Below are 20,438 nucleotides of genomic sequence, written 5' to 3' on the forward strand. Positions count from 1 at the left end.
AGCATGTGTGGTTTAGGGTTTAGGGTTTAGGGTTTAATATAATAGCTATGCCATTACAACCCTATTCTGTGGGCCCACTCTAAACACATGTTTGGATCAATGGAATGCCCTATTACGGGCTTATTCCATTACATGCCTATGCAGTAAATTGTCTAATTTCTATTCTGTTTCCTCACCACCGATTACAGATTCGGTGTTTAAGGAACCCTTCACGCTCCCACTTTGCCCTCAGTTCCTTCTATATCCCTCACTTCCAGTTTTTCCGTCATTTTTTTTCTGCTTTCTTTTTCTTTCTCTCAATAGAGTTTTTCTTTTCCTTTCTTCTGTTTCTTTTCTTTATCTATACCATCGATTGTTGGAAAGAGCAAGAGGGTTCTTAGAGGGGGATTGAAATCTAAATCGAAAACTGAAAATGTTGAGGGTAAACCGAGTGATATACCAGGCACGAGCTTCGATTTCAAATTGCCAATACCTCCTAAGTCATGACCCAAAGATTTTCCCTTCCCCTCCTTAACATTTCGCTTAAAAATCATCCATTCGCTTCTTCGATATTTTCAAGGCAATTCCTCAATCTCCTCTTTTAACTCTAAAATATTTGATTTTTCAAGTTATAGTTCTTTTAACTTTTGTCTTGTGTGTGCAGCTTGCAAGCAAGGAAAAAATCGAGAAAGAACGGGCAAGACTGTAAGTTTAAGCTTTATTTGTTTATTGAAATTTTGTTACGTGCTCTTTTTTCCATGAAATTTAATATAAATAATTGTTTTAATTTGATTTAGGGCAGTGCTGATGAATTGAATAGAGGATATTTTGATGATATGTCTGAGCTAAAACAACACGGTGGTAAGGTATTAACTAACTTTTTACATACATATAAGCTATATCATTTGCAAATCTGTTCAAATTAGTTGAATTGCAACTGATTTCTGAGTAAAATTAATATTACTTTCTGTAAACATTTTAATTGTTAGTTTTTTTTTCCTGGCAGATTGCACTGGCAAATAAGATTCTAATTCCGGAAATGCAGTAAGGAAGTTTCCTGCCATGAATGTTATATATTCTGATGGTAGAAAATCAAAGCTGCCGATTGTTTTTTATGCAAGTGGCGTTGATGCTAGCAATTTGGTTGTCCCTGAAGCATCTTTAGTTTGTCTATCCTTTAGAGCAAACTCTCAGGTATGGTTTCCTCTTTCTATGTTTGTTTTGGATTAAATTTATGTATTTCTTAATGATGTTATAAATCTTCCATTTTATCATGATAAGAGAATGTTGACTAGATAATGCATTGCTTTAAAATTGTGATAAGAGGCATATCAGCGACTCCATGGCAATGGAGGGTTAGCATTAAATTGCAATCATGAAAACAACAAAATATGAGAAACAAAAGATGTTGGTTGGTTGCTAACTTTTCTTTTCTCTTGTTTCTGGTTATTGTTGTTGATGATGCATTTTAACTCCTTTTCCTTGTCAGGCTATGGTAGATTCTTGGAGCAAGCCTTTTATGACGCCTTTAGTGAGTCCAAGAGCGTGCAGCTATATGAGGTTCTATATTTTTGCCATTTAACTTTTCATTCCTTTTTGGCATGTGTGGTGAATCAACTATTCTCAGTTTTCTGTTGCTAGAAAGAACTTATAGTTACATGCGTCTGTAGTCAATAATAATAACAAACAAATAAAACAGCGAACAAGAATAGAAGATAGCCATGCTGGTATGACTTATGAGTTATGACCGTCCTAGTTGAGCTTATAGCTCATTATATCAGCCTATAATTAATAATGCAGTTGTCCTTGTATTTACTGTATTTGAATGGAAATTCTTGGCAGTTGATTTTATGTTTTATATAAGTTATTTGTTAAAATACTCGTGTTTGGAAATTATTATGTGTTGCTAAATGATAATATATCTTGTATATCTTTAAAACTTTGCAGGTAATATGGAGAATGAAGTCAAAGAAACACTTGGAAACGGTTTCACTAGCAATTCTGCTTCGCTAGAGGTCAGTTAGCCAGATCATTTATTCCAACATAGATTCCCGTTTATAATGTCTTCTCTTTTTTCCTTGTGATGTAAGGTATGTATCAGACACGCTCATGTTTGAATACATGTATCAAACACAAGTATTTAAGGAAGAAGAAAAGAAGCCCTTTATTCTATATATCCTTATTGATAAATAGAAATACAATTTTGTTTTCTCCAAAATCCCATAATTCCACTGCAAAAGAAACCTTACATGTTCTTTTCTGTTGCTTCATAAAGGAAGAATCTCAAAGATGTTAGATTCTAGCAATATAAAAAGAATTCATGTTTTCGATGCCTTCAATTTGACCTAATGTTTTTTTGTGAGTAAAGCTACGAACAATGATTGTTCTTTCAAGGATCAAGCTCAACCTTGAAGTAATCATAAACATAGATTGCTTAGCAAATGACATTTTTGTGGATATATTGATGAGAACTTACATTTCTAGCCTGGTTTCCACATTGTATTGGTAAATGATAACTGCATTTTGTTTTGAGATTGCTCGGATAAAAGCCCGAATTTCTTGAGATCTGTCATAAACTATGAATTATGGTACCATAAAGAAGCTGCTGGTTAAGCCAGAAAAGCTTAGTCCCACTGCCTGCAAAATGTTGGATACAAGTTCTTGCCTGATCCCCTACTTCTAAAGCTAAATCTTTTTAATCACTTTATATTTCTTCAAGATGCTATAGCTGACTCAAAGCTGTTGAGGGAGTATTGTTTTGGAGCATTGGGATTTGGTGGACAAAGTAACTAAGCATATAAAGTGGCAATTCCAGGGAAACTTAAATTGGAAGCAAAGCTTTTTTATTTTGAGTACATTGATGAAGTCAATTTTTAATCAAATAAATCAAGCTTCATCCGAAAGAGAAGTATTTGACTTGTAACACAAAAAAAAAAAAGGGTGAGAAATGATGCACCCAAAACCCCAACAATTAAAAATGGCAGGAAAAAGAAAAGCCCCAACAAACATTTTTTGTTTCTTTTAGTTGAAAAAAGAAAAATAAAAAAAAATGTTTTTTTTTCTTTTGGATGCTTTGTAACTTTTTTTTTAATAAAATTGTGTTTAATACAATTAATTAATTTTAGATCATAACACAGGTAAAAATTTTATATAAAAATTATGTAAATAACAAATGAAACTTCAATTGAAACCATAAAATTGAGATAACTTGAGAAGTAATGCATTCAAATAATAGTGTACTATTTTAAAATATAGTAAATAAATTTTAAATATTTTAATATAATTAAATATAAAAATAAAACAGCATTTTAATATAATTTAATATAAAAATAATTATATTAAAATATGATTAAATTATTTATTTTATTTTTATTAAATTATAATTAATAATAATCTTATTAAAAATTAATACCCTTATCTAAAAAAATTTTGTTAAGGGTATTATGGTCATTTTAGTTTTTTTCTTTATGCTATTACATATCTATTCCATTCAACCAAACACAATAATACTATTACAGTTCTATTCCATTACATTCAACCAAACAATTGAATTACTAATTACAGCTCTATTCCATTACAGCTTTATTCCATTACAGCTCTATTCTATTACAGCCTTATTCCATTCCAGTGAACCAAACGTACCCTTAATTTTATCCTCTCCCTTCTTTTCTTTCTCTTCAATTTTCATATCAAACACATGGCATTTATATGTTAAAACTACAATCAAGTGACTTTTCTGTACTATTTAATATAAATAAACATGTATAGTATGATAATTTCATCATTTCTTACCTTAGCTCTTTGAACACCCAAAAATCTAACTTATGTTTTTCTCTCTTTTAACCCATCTATGGAAATCTTCTCATGAAATAAAGTTGTTCACTAGCCTTCTCTTTGATTTTTACTAAGGAAATTTCAAAGAAAAATAAGGAAATTTCAAAAAAAAAAAATGAAGATTTGAAGCTTAGATAGTTCAACAATGGTGGAAGGACATGAAGGAAATTAAAAGAAAAGTTGGATGGAAGTTGGGGGGAGAAGAAGAAGTACTCACGGTTTGGTGTTTGAGAAAAGATTATATCTTTCATCTTTTCTCCACTTTCCTACACAATTCCACTAAAATATCTCACATTTTAAATTAAAATGGTCAAATTGCTAATAAATCTTTAAGCCATCCATCTTTATACTTTTAATCCATCATCATTACATCTAATAAATATTTACTTGGCTAATTGCCACTTTGTCCTTCCTCATCTTTCATATTTCCTAGGTTGACTCATACCACACTTTGGTTAAATTTCTTTTTAATCCTTCCTTCCTCTCCTCTACTACTATATATCTCCTAACTTAATATTTTTCCTACTTTGGCCACAACAATATCTTTATTCTTTCAACTAAATCAATGTATCTATTTTAAAATTTCCTATCTAAAGAGTATTTTTTAAAATTTCTTATTGGATCTATATACTTCCTAATTTAATACTCAAAATTCCTATTTATTATATTTCAAAAATTTTATACTAATTCTTGACTCGATCCATCATTGTATCTAACCCCGACTTAAAATGACACTATTTCCTAAATATTACAAAAACTGACTCATTTCCTAATTTTTTTTTTAAAATTCGCCTTTTTCATCAAATTTGACCAAAATATTAATTGTGCTTATCAATTGTAACAAAAAGAAATTGTATTTTAGAAAATCAATTTAGAGAGTTTTCAAATATAGAAGTAGATTTAGCTTATCGAAACTAAATAAGTAATTTGATCATTCTTCCTTTGGTTGTTTTCCTTCTCTACAATAAAATTAAATAATAAAAATTAGAGAGTAGACCTGAAAATTATTCAAGTTAATGTAAAATTTTAGGTTTATTTTTTAGGTTTGGGTTTGACTTGACTCAAAAATTGGGCCTAAAATTTTGTCCATGTTTAACTTAAATTAAAAAATTGTTAAAATTCGAGCTTGACCCACTTATATTAAATTTTTTTTATATAAAAATAAATTTAAAAAATATAATATATCAAATACACATAAAACATTAAAATAAATGTTTCCCAACAAATTAAAAATACATTACAAAAAAAGTACTTAAATAACATTAAGATAGTTGCAACTTAGCGAGCAAATGCATCTAAAATAGTAGCAAAATTAATGATAAAGTAACAATTATACAATATCCAAACAATAATAACAAAATAGTAGCAATATAATTGCAAAATAACAATAAAACAACATCAAAGTCATAGCAAACACAACAGTAAACAATAGTGAAAAAAATTTCCCGAGCCAAAAAAATCTTACCAGAGGCTCGACCCCTTATTTTTTTTTATCTAAGCTCATTTTTTGAGCCTATATTTTTGTTTAAACTCTCCATTTTTTGAATAGACTTTTAGGTTTGAGCGTGTGATCCAACCTATAATCAGGTCTATGAGAGAGTAATTGATTTATAATTTAGATAATATTAATATGTCGCAAATATTGTAAATATGTGAGCTCTTTTGATTGTATTAGATATGTATTATTTCTAAAATTAAAAATTATTTAAAATTTTATTTCTAAACTTACTTATATCATATATATATATATATATATATATATATATATATATACACACGAATATCTTGAATCATTCATTATATATACATATTATAATTGTTTTATGATTCAAATTTTCTTCCTCGTAATTAATAAATATATATAATATTGCAAATATATTATATTTCAAAATTATATTTATATATATTTTAATTTATTTATATTATTCAAATATTATTTCATCAATAATTTTAATTATTATTTAAATAATAATTTTATAAATATATAAGCAAGATGTACATCCCAGGAGATAGAAAATTAGTTCCATAATATAATCAAAAACTATAACTAAATCCAAAGTGTTAATAAAGCTTTAATTATCTGTTTAACATTTTAGTGAGAGAATTATCTTCCATTTAATTTACTCTTAATTAAGAATAATTAGCCGCGGCTAAATTTGGATATTCGATGAATAAAGATAAATCATAAAATATATATTTGGGTTAGCAAACGTTATTTATTTATTTATTATTAGTTGATAAAATAAAAATAAAATTATCGATAATCTAATATTAACCTTATTTTTCGAATGCATAATGCTTGGAAATCAAGTTTTAAATATTAGTGAAACTTGTCCTAAAAGAAAACTAGATTAACTTTGCATATCAAAATCTTGCGACTTTGGAAACAAAATCCTTGCTTTTTGTTTTTAGAGAAAAATAAGACTATCTTCTTTTCACATTATGCATAGTATATATGTAATGGAAAGTAAAGCAAATTTTCCAGGAAAACTAAGAGAGAGAGATAATGGTGAAAGGAAGAAGGAGAAGGTGTAGTTATTGTGGGCATAATGGCCATAATTCGAGAACATGAAATGAGAAGGGAGATTATGTTAAACTTTTTGGTGTTAATATAGCTGCCACGGAAGAAAGTTTTAGTCATAATAATGGTGCTCAACCACAGATTCATTCTAAGAAACACAATGCAGCCCATAAATTTAAAAGAGTTATTCATCCCTATGTGTACTTTTTTTTTTTGTTATAATTATTGTATGCGTTTGTACAAGTATTTTTATGATTTTTTACGAGTAAGATCTTAAAATCTTAAATACTATACCTACTGATGAAGCTTTTTTGGTAGTAAAAGCCTGAGGCATTGGAGTTTTTAAGTATTTAGGTTCGAGTCCAATATGTTTAATATGTGTAATTATTATTTTTGAGTCTCGAGTTTTATCTTACGTAGTTATCGTGTGATATTTCGTTTCTTTTTCCATTATGTTTTTTATTTGTTTGATTTTACTTTGTATTTGTTTAAACATGTATTTATAATTTTATTATTGTGATGTATTATATGTGCTCTTATCTTTTTTGAAAGTTAGTATTTGATTATGAAACAGGGAAGCCATGGACAGAAGAGGAGCATAGAATGTTTTTGGAAGGTTTGAGAAAGTTGGGAAAAGGTAACTGGAAAGGAATTTCAGAGAATTATGTAACCAGTAGGACCCCAATTCAAGTTGCAAGCCATGCCCAAAAATATTTTCTCAGACTGCAGCATGCCATTAACAATAAGGAGAAACGCAGACCGAGCTTATTTGACAAGTCTTTCCAAGAATCTGAATCCGAATCCGAATCCGAAACCATATTACCTCTTAATCCAGATCCGATCATGTAGATGATTGCATCACCTGATTTTCCAACCTATCTGTCAAGGATTCAACCCATGGTAAGAACCTATCTGCAGTTCATTTCTTCCTCTCAGATTACCATTGATATAAGATAACCTTACGAAATTAATGTTTTAACAGGCAGAAGAAGTAACTCCAAATGTGATGCAGTCTCTGCCATTTCTGCATACAACGAATTCTGCTGGACCGCGCCATGGTTACATCGGTAAAGCCCATGTAGCCGTCTGTGCGCCAGCTGATCACCCTTCGCCGAGGTTAGTTCAGGACAACATGTTTCGAGCTGCTTCATCAGCAGAAAAAGATCTTTTGGAGCTCAAGATTGCTCCCCCTCAATCATCAAATAGCACAACTCTACAATCTCAGCCATTCATTAGGGTAGTTAATTAGAACAAAGTTGCAATGTCTGAGTTTAAGACAATAGTTGAGACAACATTGAGCAATAAGGAATGTGTTTCTATGGCTACTCCAATGTAATCGTCAAAAGCGAGAAACACATGGCCAGCAAATAATAAATTTAAAGCCAACTAACATAGAAAAACAAACAAATTGTTTTTTTACAATCTTATTATAAATTCTTATATATATATATTTTTACATAATACTTAAATATATTCATATTTTATCCCCAATTCATAAATACGAAGATAATATTATATTCTTTTGTATTACAATAATATTCATAACAATCAAATTAAAACTCAATTATACAAATAAATAAATTTAATTTTGGCAATTTATATTATATATTTTTTTATTCAAAATTTTTCCATGATTTTGTCGAAAATCCAACTTACTATATTATCCACACAAATGAGATGACATAATCTTTATTTCTTTTCCAAATAAAAAGCATGTCTTTATTTTAATTTGGGTTAATTCTATCGAAAATCTTCACATTTAACTCATTTTATTTTTTATATAAATTTAAACGTTTCTAATTAATACTATATTAATAGTTTGATGATTCAATTAAAATTTTGAACTTTGGGATGAGTTTAAAATTTGTGGCTTAATTAAATTTTTTTCAATTTTATTTAATTTATAAATATAAATAAATATGTTTTTTTTTTTTTTTTAAAGTGCAACATTATTGCTTATTGCCAAGGCTTTCGGATTACTGGAAGAGCAGTTCAGTTTGGCTAAGACACTGCTCCGCTCTGGTGTGGGTGTTGGGTTGATGGGGTCAACTCTGCCTCAGCCATTCCCCTTCAAGTGGGATTTACCAACTGAAGAACCCACTTTTCATCTCATCACCACTGCCGCTTCTCTTCGCCTCGGCAACCTTCTCCGCCATCAGCTCCGCCTAGGGTTCCACCTCCGCTCCTCGTTCAAGGTACCCCCTCAATTGCTTTCCATTTCCACAGCTGGGAAAATACCATTAAACTAATCCTTCAAGAAAACACAAAAAGGGATTAAAAAGATTGATTTTTTGATTCGTATGTCTTACAGAAACTCTGTCATCTATGTAATGTGCCCAGATTGAATCATGTATGGTCTGAAACAATTTCCAACTTCATGGGAATTGGCAATTTTCGGTTTGCAAATGATGTTGTCTGTTCCTCGTGTTCATCTTACTTTTGTTTCTTCAATGGGGGAGAACAAAGAAAATATTTTGGAAATGAGGGTAATAGTGGATCATCCAAGATGGATACTTCCAGGAGAAATTCATTCAACACAAGGAAATGGACCAACATCCTTTTAGCTATTAATGTCTTGTAAGTTTTCCATGATGAACAAAACATTGAATTGTTTTTGAAAAAAGAAAATGAAAACTAAATTATACTATTTGCAGAATTTATGTTGCACAACTGGCAACACAAGGGAAGCTCTTGCTTTGGGGAGCTAAGGTGAGATTCGGATCGATTCGTGAAGGAAATTTCAGAGTCCTATCTGTTTTAGTTTCATTGTAGTTTTGGAAATTGTGGGTTGATATTTGATTACGGGTTATGCTTATTGTATACAGATTAATAGTCTTATTGACAAAGGACAGATTTGGAGGCTGGCCACATATTCTCTTTTGCATGCAAATATAGGGCACCTTATGGTTTGGTTTCAAATTATATGATTTAGGATTTCTCAGCAAGGAAGTTTATTTCTCTATATGATTGATTAGAATTTGTTGTTTTCAGGTCAATTGTTATTCTTTGAATTCTATTGGACCTACTGTGGAGAATTTAAGTGGTCCAAGGAGATTTCTTGCAGTTTACTTGACATCTGCTATTTCAAGTACAAACTCGTAAACTCATTACTGTAGATTATACATTGCTTGCCTGCTAGTACAATTTTGACTCAATCAGTTGAAAGAAATCTAGGTGCCGCTACAAGTTATTGGTTCTGCAAAGCACCCGCAGTTGGTGCATCAGGCGCAATCTTTGGATTGGTAAGTCCTCTCAAACTTATTCACAGAATAAGATAAACGTTCATAACAAGCTGTTCCATCTAATATTTGTCTGCCGTGAAATACTTAGCTTTTTTTTTTTTTTTACTCCGAACCTCAATTTTCTCTTTTTGTAAATCTTTTGGTTGTCTAGGTTGGTTCTGTTGCTGTGTTTGTCATGAGGCATAGATATATGATCAGAGATGCCAAAGAAGATCTGCAACACATAGCACAAGTTATTTTCCTAAACATGGTATGATTCAAAGCTTTTGCTACTCAATGTATGAGAACCCTAAACCATATTACAGCCTATCGGAAATCCCATCTCATACATACCAAATTCAGTCCCTAGAGTTAGATTTAAGTTTCTGCTATTTGCTTTCGAAAAAAAAAAGGGTTTCTGCTATGTTACTGCTTGATACAATGATTTCCTTGTAGCATCAAATGCTTTTGCTCTTATTTTTTCCGAGCTCAGTGGTAATGAATGTGGATCATGCAGGTTATTGGACTAATGTCAAGAGGCATTGATAATTGGGGTCATGTAAGTCTTAACTACCGTGCCTTCTTACATGTGTACTTGTAGTATACCTGCATTTAAAGTAACAGTTGTGTATCATAAGAATCTCCGTTTACTTCGTCAATACCGACATTTAAAGTTTTACTTCTGAGATTGTTTAAAATCTTAACTTACAATTTCAGCTAGGAGGCTTGCTTGGAGGAGCAGGAGTGTCTTGGCTTATAGGACCTGCATGGAAGTACGAATCTATGGCCAGTGATGGCCGAAGAATATTCTCAGACCAACCACCACTTTTTTACCTTACTGACAGAAAACAGAAACCTCAATGAACCAGTGTAAGTAATGGAAATTGTGACACAAGCTCTGATTTAAATTAATTCTAGACATACTAGACTATATGCAAAGTATAGTAGGGGGGTTTACAAGGTTGAAGTGAATTCTAATCGAATCAGGGATTGACCAGAAAATAATCAAAGGGGAAATGGTGATTTCCCTACCTATTTTCTGATACATCACTGGATGCTCAGAGTTCACCACCATTTCTGTATTGCATTTTACCAAAACAATCTATTTTCTGATATCTATAGTGTAGTGCTGTTTGAAGTGAAGATAGCCCTTTTCTTTATAATGAAGCTCGTTGAATCTTGACCGTTCATTTATGTTTCTTACACTTCATCATATCCGTTGAAAAAAAAGGAAAACTAATTAATGCTAACATTTATAAAATGTCCTTATATGGCAGTATGCATATCCACCATCCACCATTAACCTTGGATTATCCTTAGTGTTGGTAAAACAGAAGTTGCTGTCTAATACAAAAAGATTAACCGAGTTTGATCCACGAGTTGTATGAATTATTTGAGAGCTTTAAGGAAAAACAGAATTCAGTTTACATATAGTTTTAAATCATTTGCCAACGAGGCATTGGTTCTTTGGTTTAATGGCAAGGAAGAGAGTTTGAAATTCGAAATTTTAAGATTACAAGTTTAAATTTTTCCGGAAGAGAGTTAGAGAACTCCAAGATTTCAAGATCAAATCTTTCTTTGTGGGTAAGTTTGGTTCAAATGTTTTTTGATGAGTTATTTTTTCGCTTGTGAGTTGGAACAGTGAACAACTTGAGATAAGCATAAGCAATTCTAAGCTGTCACCATGCCAACCTATAGAATTTCAGTTAAGCTATGTTAGAGTATTTTTTGTTCAATGGTCGAGTTTGGTCTACAATGAACAGGCATCATCATCACCAAATTTGCATTCGTTTCTTTGACTGGTTTGGTCCATTTGCAGCTTTGGCATTGGCAATGGTTACTCCTATGCTACTTATTGCTTTCTTGTTTTGATCTGTAAATAGTACTTGAACGAGGGAAGGACATGATTGATTTCACCAAATGCCTTCATATACTATAGTTTAAATTTTATAAAAATATTCTTTAAAATTTAAAATATTTTAGTTGAGTTTTCAAATTATTAATATTAATTAAATTTGAGCTGAAATTTAATACTCATAACAAATGATTAAACTGATGAATGACATAATTAATGCGAGATATTGATCATTTATAGCATTTTGAAGTTGAAAAATCAATATGCAATTGAGTTGTTTAGTAGTAGTGCACTAATATTGTTTTCAATGCCATATATTAGCATGTTTCCAAATTGCTGAATCATGATTCAATGAATCCCTTTTGAGATGAGAAGCTATGAAAGATTACTCATTTCAAATATAATTGTTATGTGTAGTTTTCAGGAAATTCTATTTGTTAAAATACTTGATGGGTTTATTATAGAAATTAATTAGTCTCTAGCATTATTAAAATTAATTGAAAAAATAAGCATTTAAATTTATTGATTTATCTTATTTTAAAGTAGTTTATAAAAATTAAAATTGAACATTTTTCTAAAATACAGTAATGGAAGGCAGCCATGCTATTGCTGCCATAAATCTCTCCTGCAACAATGTAGATAGGTGTACTGGAAGGGTAACCCATTGCCTTGAGGAACATGGCTGCTTCTCTAGGGGTCATTGGACAACCCTCCTGCCGTCGCCGTTCTTCGCTATCTAGCTTTTTTTCCTTCCAATGTCTAACATTGTATCTCATAACCGTGAGTTCATTGCTCTCTTCTACAGTCAGATTTTGGATGCAGCCTGTGAATGCAAGCATATCTTTCTCATACCTAAGCAATCAAGATTATTAGGCTCAGAGTCTTTTTTGAGAGAAATACTACCAGAAATCAAAGAATGATCGTTTACCTTAAGTGTAAAGCAATATATGGGTCATTATTGCTCTTTAGTCTATCAACTAAAGTACTTCCGAGATCCTCTATGCACTTTAGCCTTTGAATGGAGTTTGGAAGGTCATTATTAGCAAGCCTTGAATCTGAATGCATGAACTTGAACTTGATCACCTTGTGTCGCTTTAGTAACGGGAGCACTTCCCTCCTGTAGTAATTAGTCTGCAAATGAAGCCATCTAAGCCACCTTTCCAAAAACAATAAAGCAAATGGAATATCACCATACATTTAACACCAAATTTCGATCCTTTCAATACCTTGGACCAGGAAACAGGGGCTTTGTTGTTGAGTATTTAACGGGAAGATACTCAACAATATCAATATCATCTTTCAGTACATTAATGAAGTGCCTCCACTCAAAAATATCCTTGAAACCATTGTGCACAACGTATTCAAAACATTAATGAAGACTCGGCAAAATAGGCCGAGGTGCACTGGTATGCTTGAGTGTTGCATAACTGAACCGCTTTGGCCCTATGGAAAATCTCGTCTGGAGCCGATGCTGCGCCACTTGTTCCACTTACTTTATGAGTTGAAAGTGTCTTCCTATCAAACAATTCAAGGTCCATTTATAGAAAGCAAATGCAATTCATCTGACATAAATGTAGCATATACATACATCCTGATTTCACAGACCATAACATTAAAATATCCCTCCATATTGAGTTTCACTAATCATTTAAATCAGACTCAGGTGACAGAAAATATTTCCAACAATAGTATCTTAGAGGTAGTGCCGGTGTATAACTATACTGCCAACATAGGTAAGCATGTTTACCATTTAACAATGGCGATTTTGTGAGTCAACAGAGATTCGCTTCCATTGCATGTCTCGCATTTAAGTAAGCCACGAGATCCACAAGTTGCACAAGGTATCTTTCCTTTTCCATCACATTTTGTGCATCTACGGAGATATAATCAATCATCGGCGAAAAAATGGATCATGTAAAGAACTCGTACCTCAACAATATATGTTCAGAAGAAAAGAAATTAACAAAAAACCAAATATCAAACTAATGTTTACAAAGTTCAATTGGGGATCATTAGGCAAAAGTTTCAAACTTAGAACACCCAGATAGCAAATTAGGAAGGATAATTACACGCAAATATGGTTTCTTGAAAGAATGCATGGTTGTGAACTACTAGCTCAACCATATTAGTCATATGTTGGAACCAGTAACCAACCATCTTGGATAACAAATATAGGTTTTGTAGAATTAAATAAAGTAGAAACTGCTCACATGGTGTCTGATCCGTCTCTGTGAGCAATTAATCCCCTTCCATAGCAAGCAGGGCACTGGGACATCTGATTTTCCTTGTAAAATCCAGGATCTTTGTCTGCATTGCATGTAGGACATGGAATATCTCCTTGTCCTGCACAATCTGCATATTTTTCTTTATACATTAAATCAAAGCTAAGCACTACTAACCATGAAGGCCGGAATCATATAGGAAATGTGTAACTAATAAAGCACAAAGCATTAGTATAACAGGAAAGAGACATATGAAGGAATTAAAGGATCATCGAAGTGGCAAATAACTTTGTGTTTATAAAAATTTAAGATTTTAAATCCTTCAGTTTTAACCCCATAGACACCAAATGTTTAAGCAGTATTACCTGAACATTTCTCAACGGCCTCACTATGAGGAATCTTGACTCTGGTTTTTTTATACGGCACAAAGAGAACAGGGAATTGTGATCTTAAATCCAATTCCCAAATGCCAAGTTCAGGACTATTATCCTTTCCATCAATTTTAGCACCAAGGTAAGGTTCTGTTTCTCTTATCACTTCCCTTTTTTCTAAGAAAGTTTCAGGAGTTCCCACATAAACATTGTAATCTTCAACAGCATGAATCTTCCAGGTACGAGCACGGCGACTCCTCCAACAGCATCAATGACTGATATGGTCGATGAGCAACTCTCTTATCTCTACCTCATTCAATAATTGCCTACACTTAGATGACACATTTTAATCAATATATGCTAATGCTTGATGCTTAAGAATTCACATTGATAATTCACACTTAGAGGACACATTCTAATCGGTTCAAAAATAGGTGAAACCTTGATTTAGAGACACTTTATATTACTAGTATAAAATGCTGCTGATATATTTGTCCTAGCTCCTAATTCAAGAACATATGACAACACTGCAAATTAACGCAAGGGAGTCCCGAATTTCATTGAGCCATACCTCTGAAAATCATTGGAGTATGCGCCATAATCTGCTGCGAGAGGATTTTGGTGAGGAATAGTTTGCTCTGAGACATACAATAGAACCGGTCAACAGTAAAATCTACATTCACAACTCAATTTCAATGCTTAATTATGGAATTAATTTTCTTGCATCCACTAAAAAGACCAAAATTGAAAATTTACAGCCACTCAAAAAATTCCCAACTATGAACCAAAAAAGTTATAAAACCATTTAACGAAAGAGACTGAAACACTAAATAACCATGTACTAAAAGATGTGGCTTGTTTTGCAGATACCATTGAGAAGAGGCTCAGGGGAGCTGATCAAAGGAGCATGAATGGATGGCAGGTAAGAAGTAGAAAAAGAAGTGGCTGATTGAATCTCATCGAGGTTTCCGTTTTCTGTCAGTAAGGTAAAAAAGTGGAGGTGGTCTGAGAATATTCTTGGGCCATCACTGGCCATAGATTCGTACTTCCTTGTAGGTCCTACAAGCCAAGACACTGCTTCTCCTCCAAGCAAGCCTCCTAGCTGAAATTGCAAGTTAAGATTTTAAGCAATCTCAGAAGTAAAACTTTAAATACAGGTATACTACAAGTACACGTGTAAGGAGGACGGTATTTAAGACTTACATGACCCCAATTATCAATGCCACTTGACATTAGTCCAATAACCTGCATGATCCGCATTCATTACCACTGAGCTTGGAAAAAATAAGAGCAAAAGCATTTGAAGCTACAATTCCTTCAAGGAAAACATTGTATCAAGCAGTAACATAGCAGAAACTCTTTTTTTTAAAGCACTTGATAGGCTGTTTAGGGTTCTCATACATTTGAGTAGCAAAAGTTTTTAATCATACCATGTTTAGGAAAATAACTTGTGCTATGTGTTGCAGATCTTCTTTGGCATCTCTAATCATACCTCTATGTCTCATGACAAACACAGCAACAGAACCAACCTAGACAACCAAAAGATTTACAAAATGAGAAAATTGAGGTTCTGGAATAAATAAAAGCCAAGTATTTCAAGGCAGACAAATATTAGATGGAACAGCTTCATACGAACATTTATCTTGTTCCGTAAATAAGTTTGCGAGGACTTACCAATCCAAAGATTGCGCCTGATGCGCCAACTGCGGGTGCTTTGCAGAACCAGTAACTTGTAGCGGCACCTAGATTTCTTTCAACTGATTGAGTCAAAATTGTACTAGCAGGCAAGCAATGTATAATCTACTGTAATGAGTTTATGAGTTGTTACTTGAAATAGCAGATGTCAAGTAAACTGCAAGAAATCTCCTTGGACCACTTAAATTCTCCACAGTAGGTCCAACAGAATTCAAAGAATAACAATTGACCTGAAAACAACAAATGCTAATCAATCATATAGAGAAATAAACTTCCTAGTTGAGAAATCCTAAACCAAACCATAAGGTGCCTTATATTTGCATGCAAAAGAGAATATGTGGCCAGCCTCCAAATCTGTCCTTTCTCAATAACACTATTAATCTGTATGCAGTATGCATAACCAGTAATCAAAGATTAACCCAAAATTTCCAAAACTACAATGAAACCAAAGCAGATAGGACTCCGAAATTTCCTGCACGAATCGATCCGAATCTCACCTTAGCTCCCCAAAGCAAGAGCTTCACTTGTGTTGCCAGTTGTGCAACATAAATTCTGCAAATAGTATAATTTAGTTTTCATTTTATTTTTTCAAAAATAATTCAATGTTTTGTTCATCACGGAAAACTTACAAGACAGTAATAGCTAAAAGGATGTTGGTCCATTTCCTTGTGTTGAATGAATTTCTCCTGGAAGTATCCATCTTGGATTTGAAGAAACATAAGTAAGATGAACACGAGGAACAGACAACATCATTTGCAAATCAAAAATTGCGAGTCCTCATGAAGTTGGAAATTGTTTCAGACCATACATGATTCAATCTAGGCACATTACATAGATGACAGATTTTCTGTAGATGATACAAAGAGTTACTGAAGAACAAGGGGCTTCGGGACAAAGTGATCACATTAACATAAGATGAGCCCAGAACAAGGTAGATGTCATGGCTTAGCACTTGATGGCAGTGTAGCCAACATTCTTAAGGTATGGAATGACTGTCGTAGAAATATCACTGATGCTCTGAGATGCTACAAAAAGTTACGGAAGGATAAGGGGCTTCGGGACAATCTCTCAAACCAACATAAGATGAGCCCAGAACAAAGTAGATGTCGTGGCTTAGCGCTTGATGGCAGAGTAGCCAACATTCTTAGTATCAGGCAAATGGGTTAACATAATCAAGCAAATAGGATGTCTTCCGGGGATTAAAATCGGTGATGAATATCATTGGAGGGGTGAGTTGTGTGTCGTTGGGCTTCACTATAACTTTCAGATAGCAATAGATTATATTTCATCAGTTAAAGGCGAAACCTTGGTGACTAGCATTGTCGACTCCCGCTGATATGATAGGGGTATAATAAGTAGAGTTCCTTGTCCTAATTTGACATACACGGGAGAATGTGAAAATAGAGATTAAAGACTTGAAGATGAAAACCTTGCATTGAAAAATAATTTACTTTACAAAATACCTACGAGGGCGTTATATAAGTACGACAGTGATAATAATGTGAATGCTTCTAGGTACAAGTTTATGTATGAAGGATTGTACCAAGTGAGCAAATATGACAATGAATTTAAATGCTTAAATTATTTTTAAGTATTACTTTAAAATAAGATAAATCAATAAATTTAAATGTTTGCTTTTTTCTATTCATTTTTATTTGTAAGACACTAATTAATTTCTTATAATAAACCCACCAAGTATTTTAACAAATAGAATTTCCTGGAAACTACATGCTAAGTTACGGCATTGAAGACAATATTAGTGCACTACTACTAAACAACTTAATTGCATATTGATTTTCCAACTTCAAAATGCTATAAAATCTAAACTACAGTATATATGAAGGCATTTGGTGAAATCGATCATGTCCTTCCCTCGTTCAAGTACAATTTACAGATCAAAACAAGAAAGCAATTAGTAGCATAGGAGTAACCATTGTCAATGCCAAAGCTGCAATTTCTTTATACTACTATTTATAGACCAAATCAGTCAAAGAAAAGAAGGCAATTTTTGTCGAGTATCAAATGCCAGCTTCATCAAAACTAATGCCTCCGGATTCGTTTCTGCTTCCATTTGGAATCATATTGTTGATGATCGTCCAACATATCAAGTTGGAACTTGTACACAGAAAAACCAGACTCAATTTCTTTGTCAAATTTGGTCACTCGGTACAATCCTTCGTACACAAACTTGTATCCAGAAACATTTGCATTATCATCACTATTGTACTTACTTATCACCCTCACAGGTTTTTTGTAATGTATATTATTTTTCAATGCAAGGTTTCCACCTTCAAACATTTGATCTCTATTTTCACCTTCTCCCGTGTATGTCAAATTAGGAAAAGGATATTTATTTATTATACCCCTGTCATATCAGTAGGAGTCGACAATGCTAGTCGCCAAGGTTTTGCCTTCAACTGATGAAATATAATCTATTCCTCTCTGAAAGTTATACTGAAGCCCAATGACACACAACTCACCCCTCCAATGATATTCATCACTAATTTTAATACCCGGAAGACATCCTATTTACTTGATTGTGTTAACCCATTTGCCTGATACCTTAAGAATGTTGGCTACTCTACCATCAAGCGCTAAGCTATGACATCTACCTTGCTCTGGGCTCATCTTATGTTGGTTTGAGAGATTGTCCCGAAGCCCTTATCCTTCCGTAACTTTTTGTAGCATCTCAGAGCATCAGTGATATTTCTACTACAGTCATTCCATTCCGGAGTAAAAGTAGTATCTTCGTCTTCGCTAGCATAAGAAGCCTTAACATGTCGCTTTTTTTTGCCAACAGGTCTTGCTTGGTTGGACTTAGATAATGCCCTCTCTTTTAATGGTTTTCGATGCGATGGCACCATGGTTAAGCCTGGTTACACCCCAAAAGAACGTTAAAAAGCAAGGCAAACCCCAGAAAAGAAACTTGTGAGACCTAACACACGCACACAAAAGAAAAAAAGAGCAAGAATGCCATTGCAACACTAAAGAAGTAAAAACAAGGCAAAGTCCATAAAAACAAACATTGAAAGCAAGGAAATAAGTTGAAAAAAAGAAAGCAAGAACGGCATTGCAACATTAAAGAAGTAAAAATGAGGCAAAGCCCATAAAAACAAACATGGAAAGCAAGGGAATAAGTAGAAAAAAAGAAAGCAAGAAAATCTAAAACAATGTTAAAAGGAGATGAAAAATGAAGAGTGTGTAAGGCAAATATGGACATGCAAGAAGTGAAACCCAACACAATAAAAACCAGAAACAAGTAAAAGTTCAAGGTTTTCAAAGAAAGCTTCAATGGCAAAATGCAGTAAAATAAAAGAGAAAAAGAAATATTACCCGAACAAGCTTTTGCAAGAATGGAGAAATGGAGTGAAGCTTCAAATTTCACTCTTAAGCAAGAATTAATAGAAGCGGAACAGTTCAATGTGGAGTGGTATTGTTTCTTGGCGCATAAACTACTGAGGAAAAGGCCAGAACAAAAAAAATCATTAAAGAAATAGGAAAAAGGGTCTATTTCTATTGTATTGTTTTATTGTTTAAAAATTAATTAAAGTGGGCTTTTGATTTTTAATTTTTAATTTCAAAACAAGCATTTGATACTGGCCAAATTCACGAGTTAGATTATCTGTCCAGTTTGTCTAAAATTTAAAAAAATTTAAGTAAAAATATTAGGCTCAAAAAATAAAATTAGGTAAAAAATTACGCCAGTTTAAAATATAGGTCGAGCTCAAGCTTGAACATTGAATGCCCGAGTTCGACCCAGCTCGATTTTAAGTTCATTTGTTATGTAATTTATAACACATAAAAATAAATCGATACTAAATATATAATACTACTATAATTTAAAATAATATTAAGGTGACTATATAAAAAGTTAATAAATAAAAATTATTAAATATTAAATTAAAATCATATAAATATTTTTAAAAATAAAAATTAATATGAGCATGCCTAAAATAAGAGCATGCCTAAAATAAGCTTAGGTTACTCTTTTACAAATATTGGTGGACTTAAATAAAATTTTATACTTTTATTTTGGGTTGATCAGGCTTGAACAAGCATAAAACATATTACTATCATACTTAGACTTAACTCAAATCCTATCCAACCCATTAATACCTCTATTTCACACTGCAATGCAAAACAAATAAACGAAAATATTAAGACATAGCAAAATAACCCTTCCTTTTCTATGGTGTTGCACTGTCGTTGTAGTGTTGCTTGATTGATTGTTATTACTCTCCGCTCCTTGTATCATGGATACTAACCTTATTTTGTAGCTTGCTTACCATCCTTTCAATCATCGTGTTCTCTCCTTTTTATATTTGTCTTTCAAGGTCATTCTCTTACACTTTTGTACCTCAACCCTTCCTTTTTTTGGCTTGTACAAATAATCTCAGTTCTTAAACTAAATTCTTCTCTTACTATTTTATTATCCCCACCAAAAATTGGTTATGATTTTACCCATTTAATCATATATAAAAAATAGAACTTTAAAACACGACATTTATTAAATAAAGATGCTAACTGACGTGAATTTTATTAATTTTTGTCATCCCCTACTAATAAGAGTTTAGTCTTTCAAGTTTACAGTATTTATTTCGTATTAGTAATTGCTGAAACTAACTTTTTTTTCTCGCTTTCAGGTATTATAGTTGAAAGCCAAGATACTTCCTAATTATTGTCAAATGGAAAATGAAACAATAGTCAAATACATATAAACTTCACCAAATTCATGTTACT

At 32.4% G+C, this 20,438-nt stretch overlaps 2 protein-coding genes, 2 long non-coding RNA genes and 1 pseudogene across 8 annotated transcripts; 3 read left to right on the plus strand and 2 right to left on the minus strand.

The window, feature by feature from the left end:
- Positions 1–639: 639 nt before the first annotated feature.
- LOC108466558 (uncharacterized) lies at positions 640–2,197 on the plus strand. Of its 4 annotated transcripts, none has more exons than XR_008274270.1 (5): positions 640–684; positions 782–845; positions 986–1,173; positions 1,469–1,539; positions 1,927–2,197. It is a non-coding gene; the product is annotated as an uncharacterized LOC108466558 (long non-coding RNA). The 4 variants fall into 4 exon arrangements; XR_008274272.1 differs by having other exon boundaries at positions 782–840; XR_001868657.2 differs by having other exon boundaries at positions 642–684; positions 777–845.
- Positions 2,198–3,468: 1,271 nt separating this feature from the next.
- On the minus strand, positions 3,469–4,079 carry LOC128283951 (uncharacterized). Its single transcript, XR_008274273.1, has 2 exons — positions 3,772–4,079; positions 3,469–3,654 (listed from the first exon to the last, which is right to left on the minus strand). It is a non-coding gene; the product is annotated as an uncharacterized LOC128283951 (long non-coding RNA).
- A 2,194-nt stretch (positions 4,080–6,273) lies between these two features.
- On the plus strand, positions 6,274–7,183 carry LOC128285217 (probable transcription factor At5g61620). Its single transcript, XM_053022615.1, has 2 exons — positions 6,274–6,342; positions 6,887–7,183. Exons 1-2 carry the CDS (start codon positions 6,274–6,276, stop codon positions 7,181–7,183), a joined length of 366 nt encoding a protein of 121 aa, XP_052878575.1.
- A 1,068-nt stretch (positions 7,184–8,251) lies between these two features.
- LOC108463527 (RHOMBOID-like protein 10, chloroplastic) lies at positions 8,252–12,307 on the plus strand. 2 transcript variants are annotated; one of them, XM_053025103.1, is made up of 10 exons: positions 8,252–8,529; positions 8,646–8,911; positions 8,989–9,043; positions 9,160–9,240; positions 9,326–9,422; positions 9,509–9,576; positions 9,728–9,826; positions 10,073–10,114; positions 10,273–10,425; positions 11,996–12,307. In XM_053025103.1, exons 1-9 carry the CDS (start codon positions 8,374–8,376, stop codon positions 10,417–10,419), a joined length of 1,011 nt encoding a protein of 336 aa, XP_052881063.1. In that variant the 5' UTR covers positions 8,252–8,373; the 3' UTR covers positions 10,420–10,425; positions 11,996–12,307. The 2 variants fall into 2 exon arrangements, with proteins under 2 accessions (XP_052881063.1, XP_017618948.1); XM_017763459.2 differs by lacking the exon at positions 11,996–12,307 and having other exon boundaries at positions 8,253–8,529; positions 10,273–10,718.
- Positions 12,308–12,341: 34 nt separating this feature from the next.
- On the minus strand, positions 12,342–16,398 carry LOC108466749 (uncharacterized; annotated as a pseudogene).
- Between the last annotated feature and the right edge of the window lie 4,040 nt (positions 16,399–20,438).

The sequence above is a fragment of the Gossypium arboreum genome, chromosome 2 (assembly GCF_025698485.1).
Source record: "Gossypium arboreum isolate Shixiya-1 chromosome 2, ASM2569848v2, whole genome shotgun sequence".
In the NCBI taxonomy this organism is placed as follows: Eukaryota; Viridiplantae; Streptophyta; class Magnoliopsida; order Malvales; family Malvaceae; genus Gossypium; species Gossypium arboreum.

Coding starts and splice junctions, on each gene's coding strand:
- LOC128285217 (XM_053022615.1), top strand. CDS start 6,274: ATGGAAAGTAAAGCAAATTTTCCAGGAAAACTAAGAGAGAGAGATAAT. Junction 6,343..6,886: donor GTGAAAGGAAGAAGGAGAAG/GTGTAGTTATTG, acceptor CTTTTTTGAAAG/TTAGTATTTGATTATGAAAC.
- LOC108463527 (XM_053025103.1), top strand. CDS start 8,374: ATGGGGTCAACTCTGCCTCAGCCATTCCCCTTCAAGTGGGATTTACCA. Junction 9,241..9,325: donor CAAATATAGGGCACCTTATG/GTTTGGTTTCAA, acceptor TGTTGTTTTCAG/GTCAATTGTTATTCTTTGAA. Junction 9,423..9,508: donor CTTGACATCTGCTATTTCAA/GTACAAACTCGT, acceptor AAAGAAATCTAG/GTGCCGCTACAAGTTATTGG.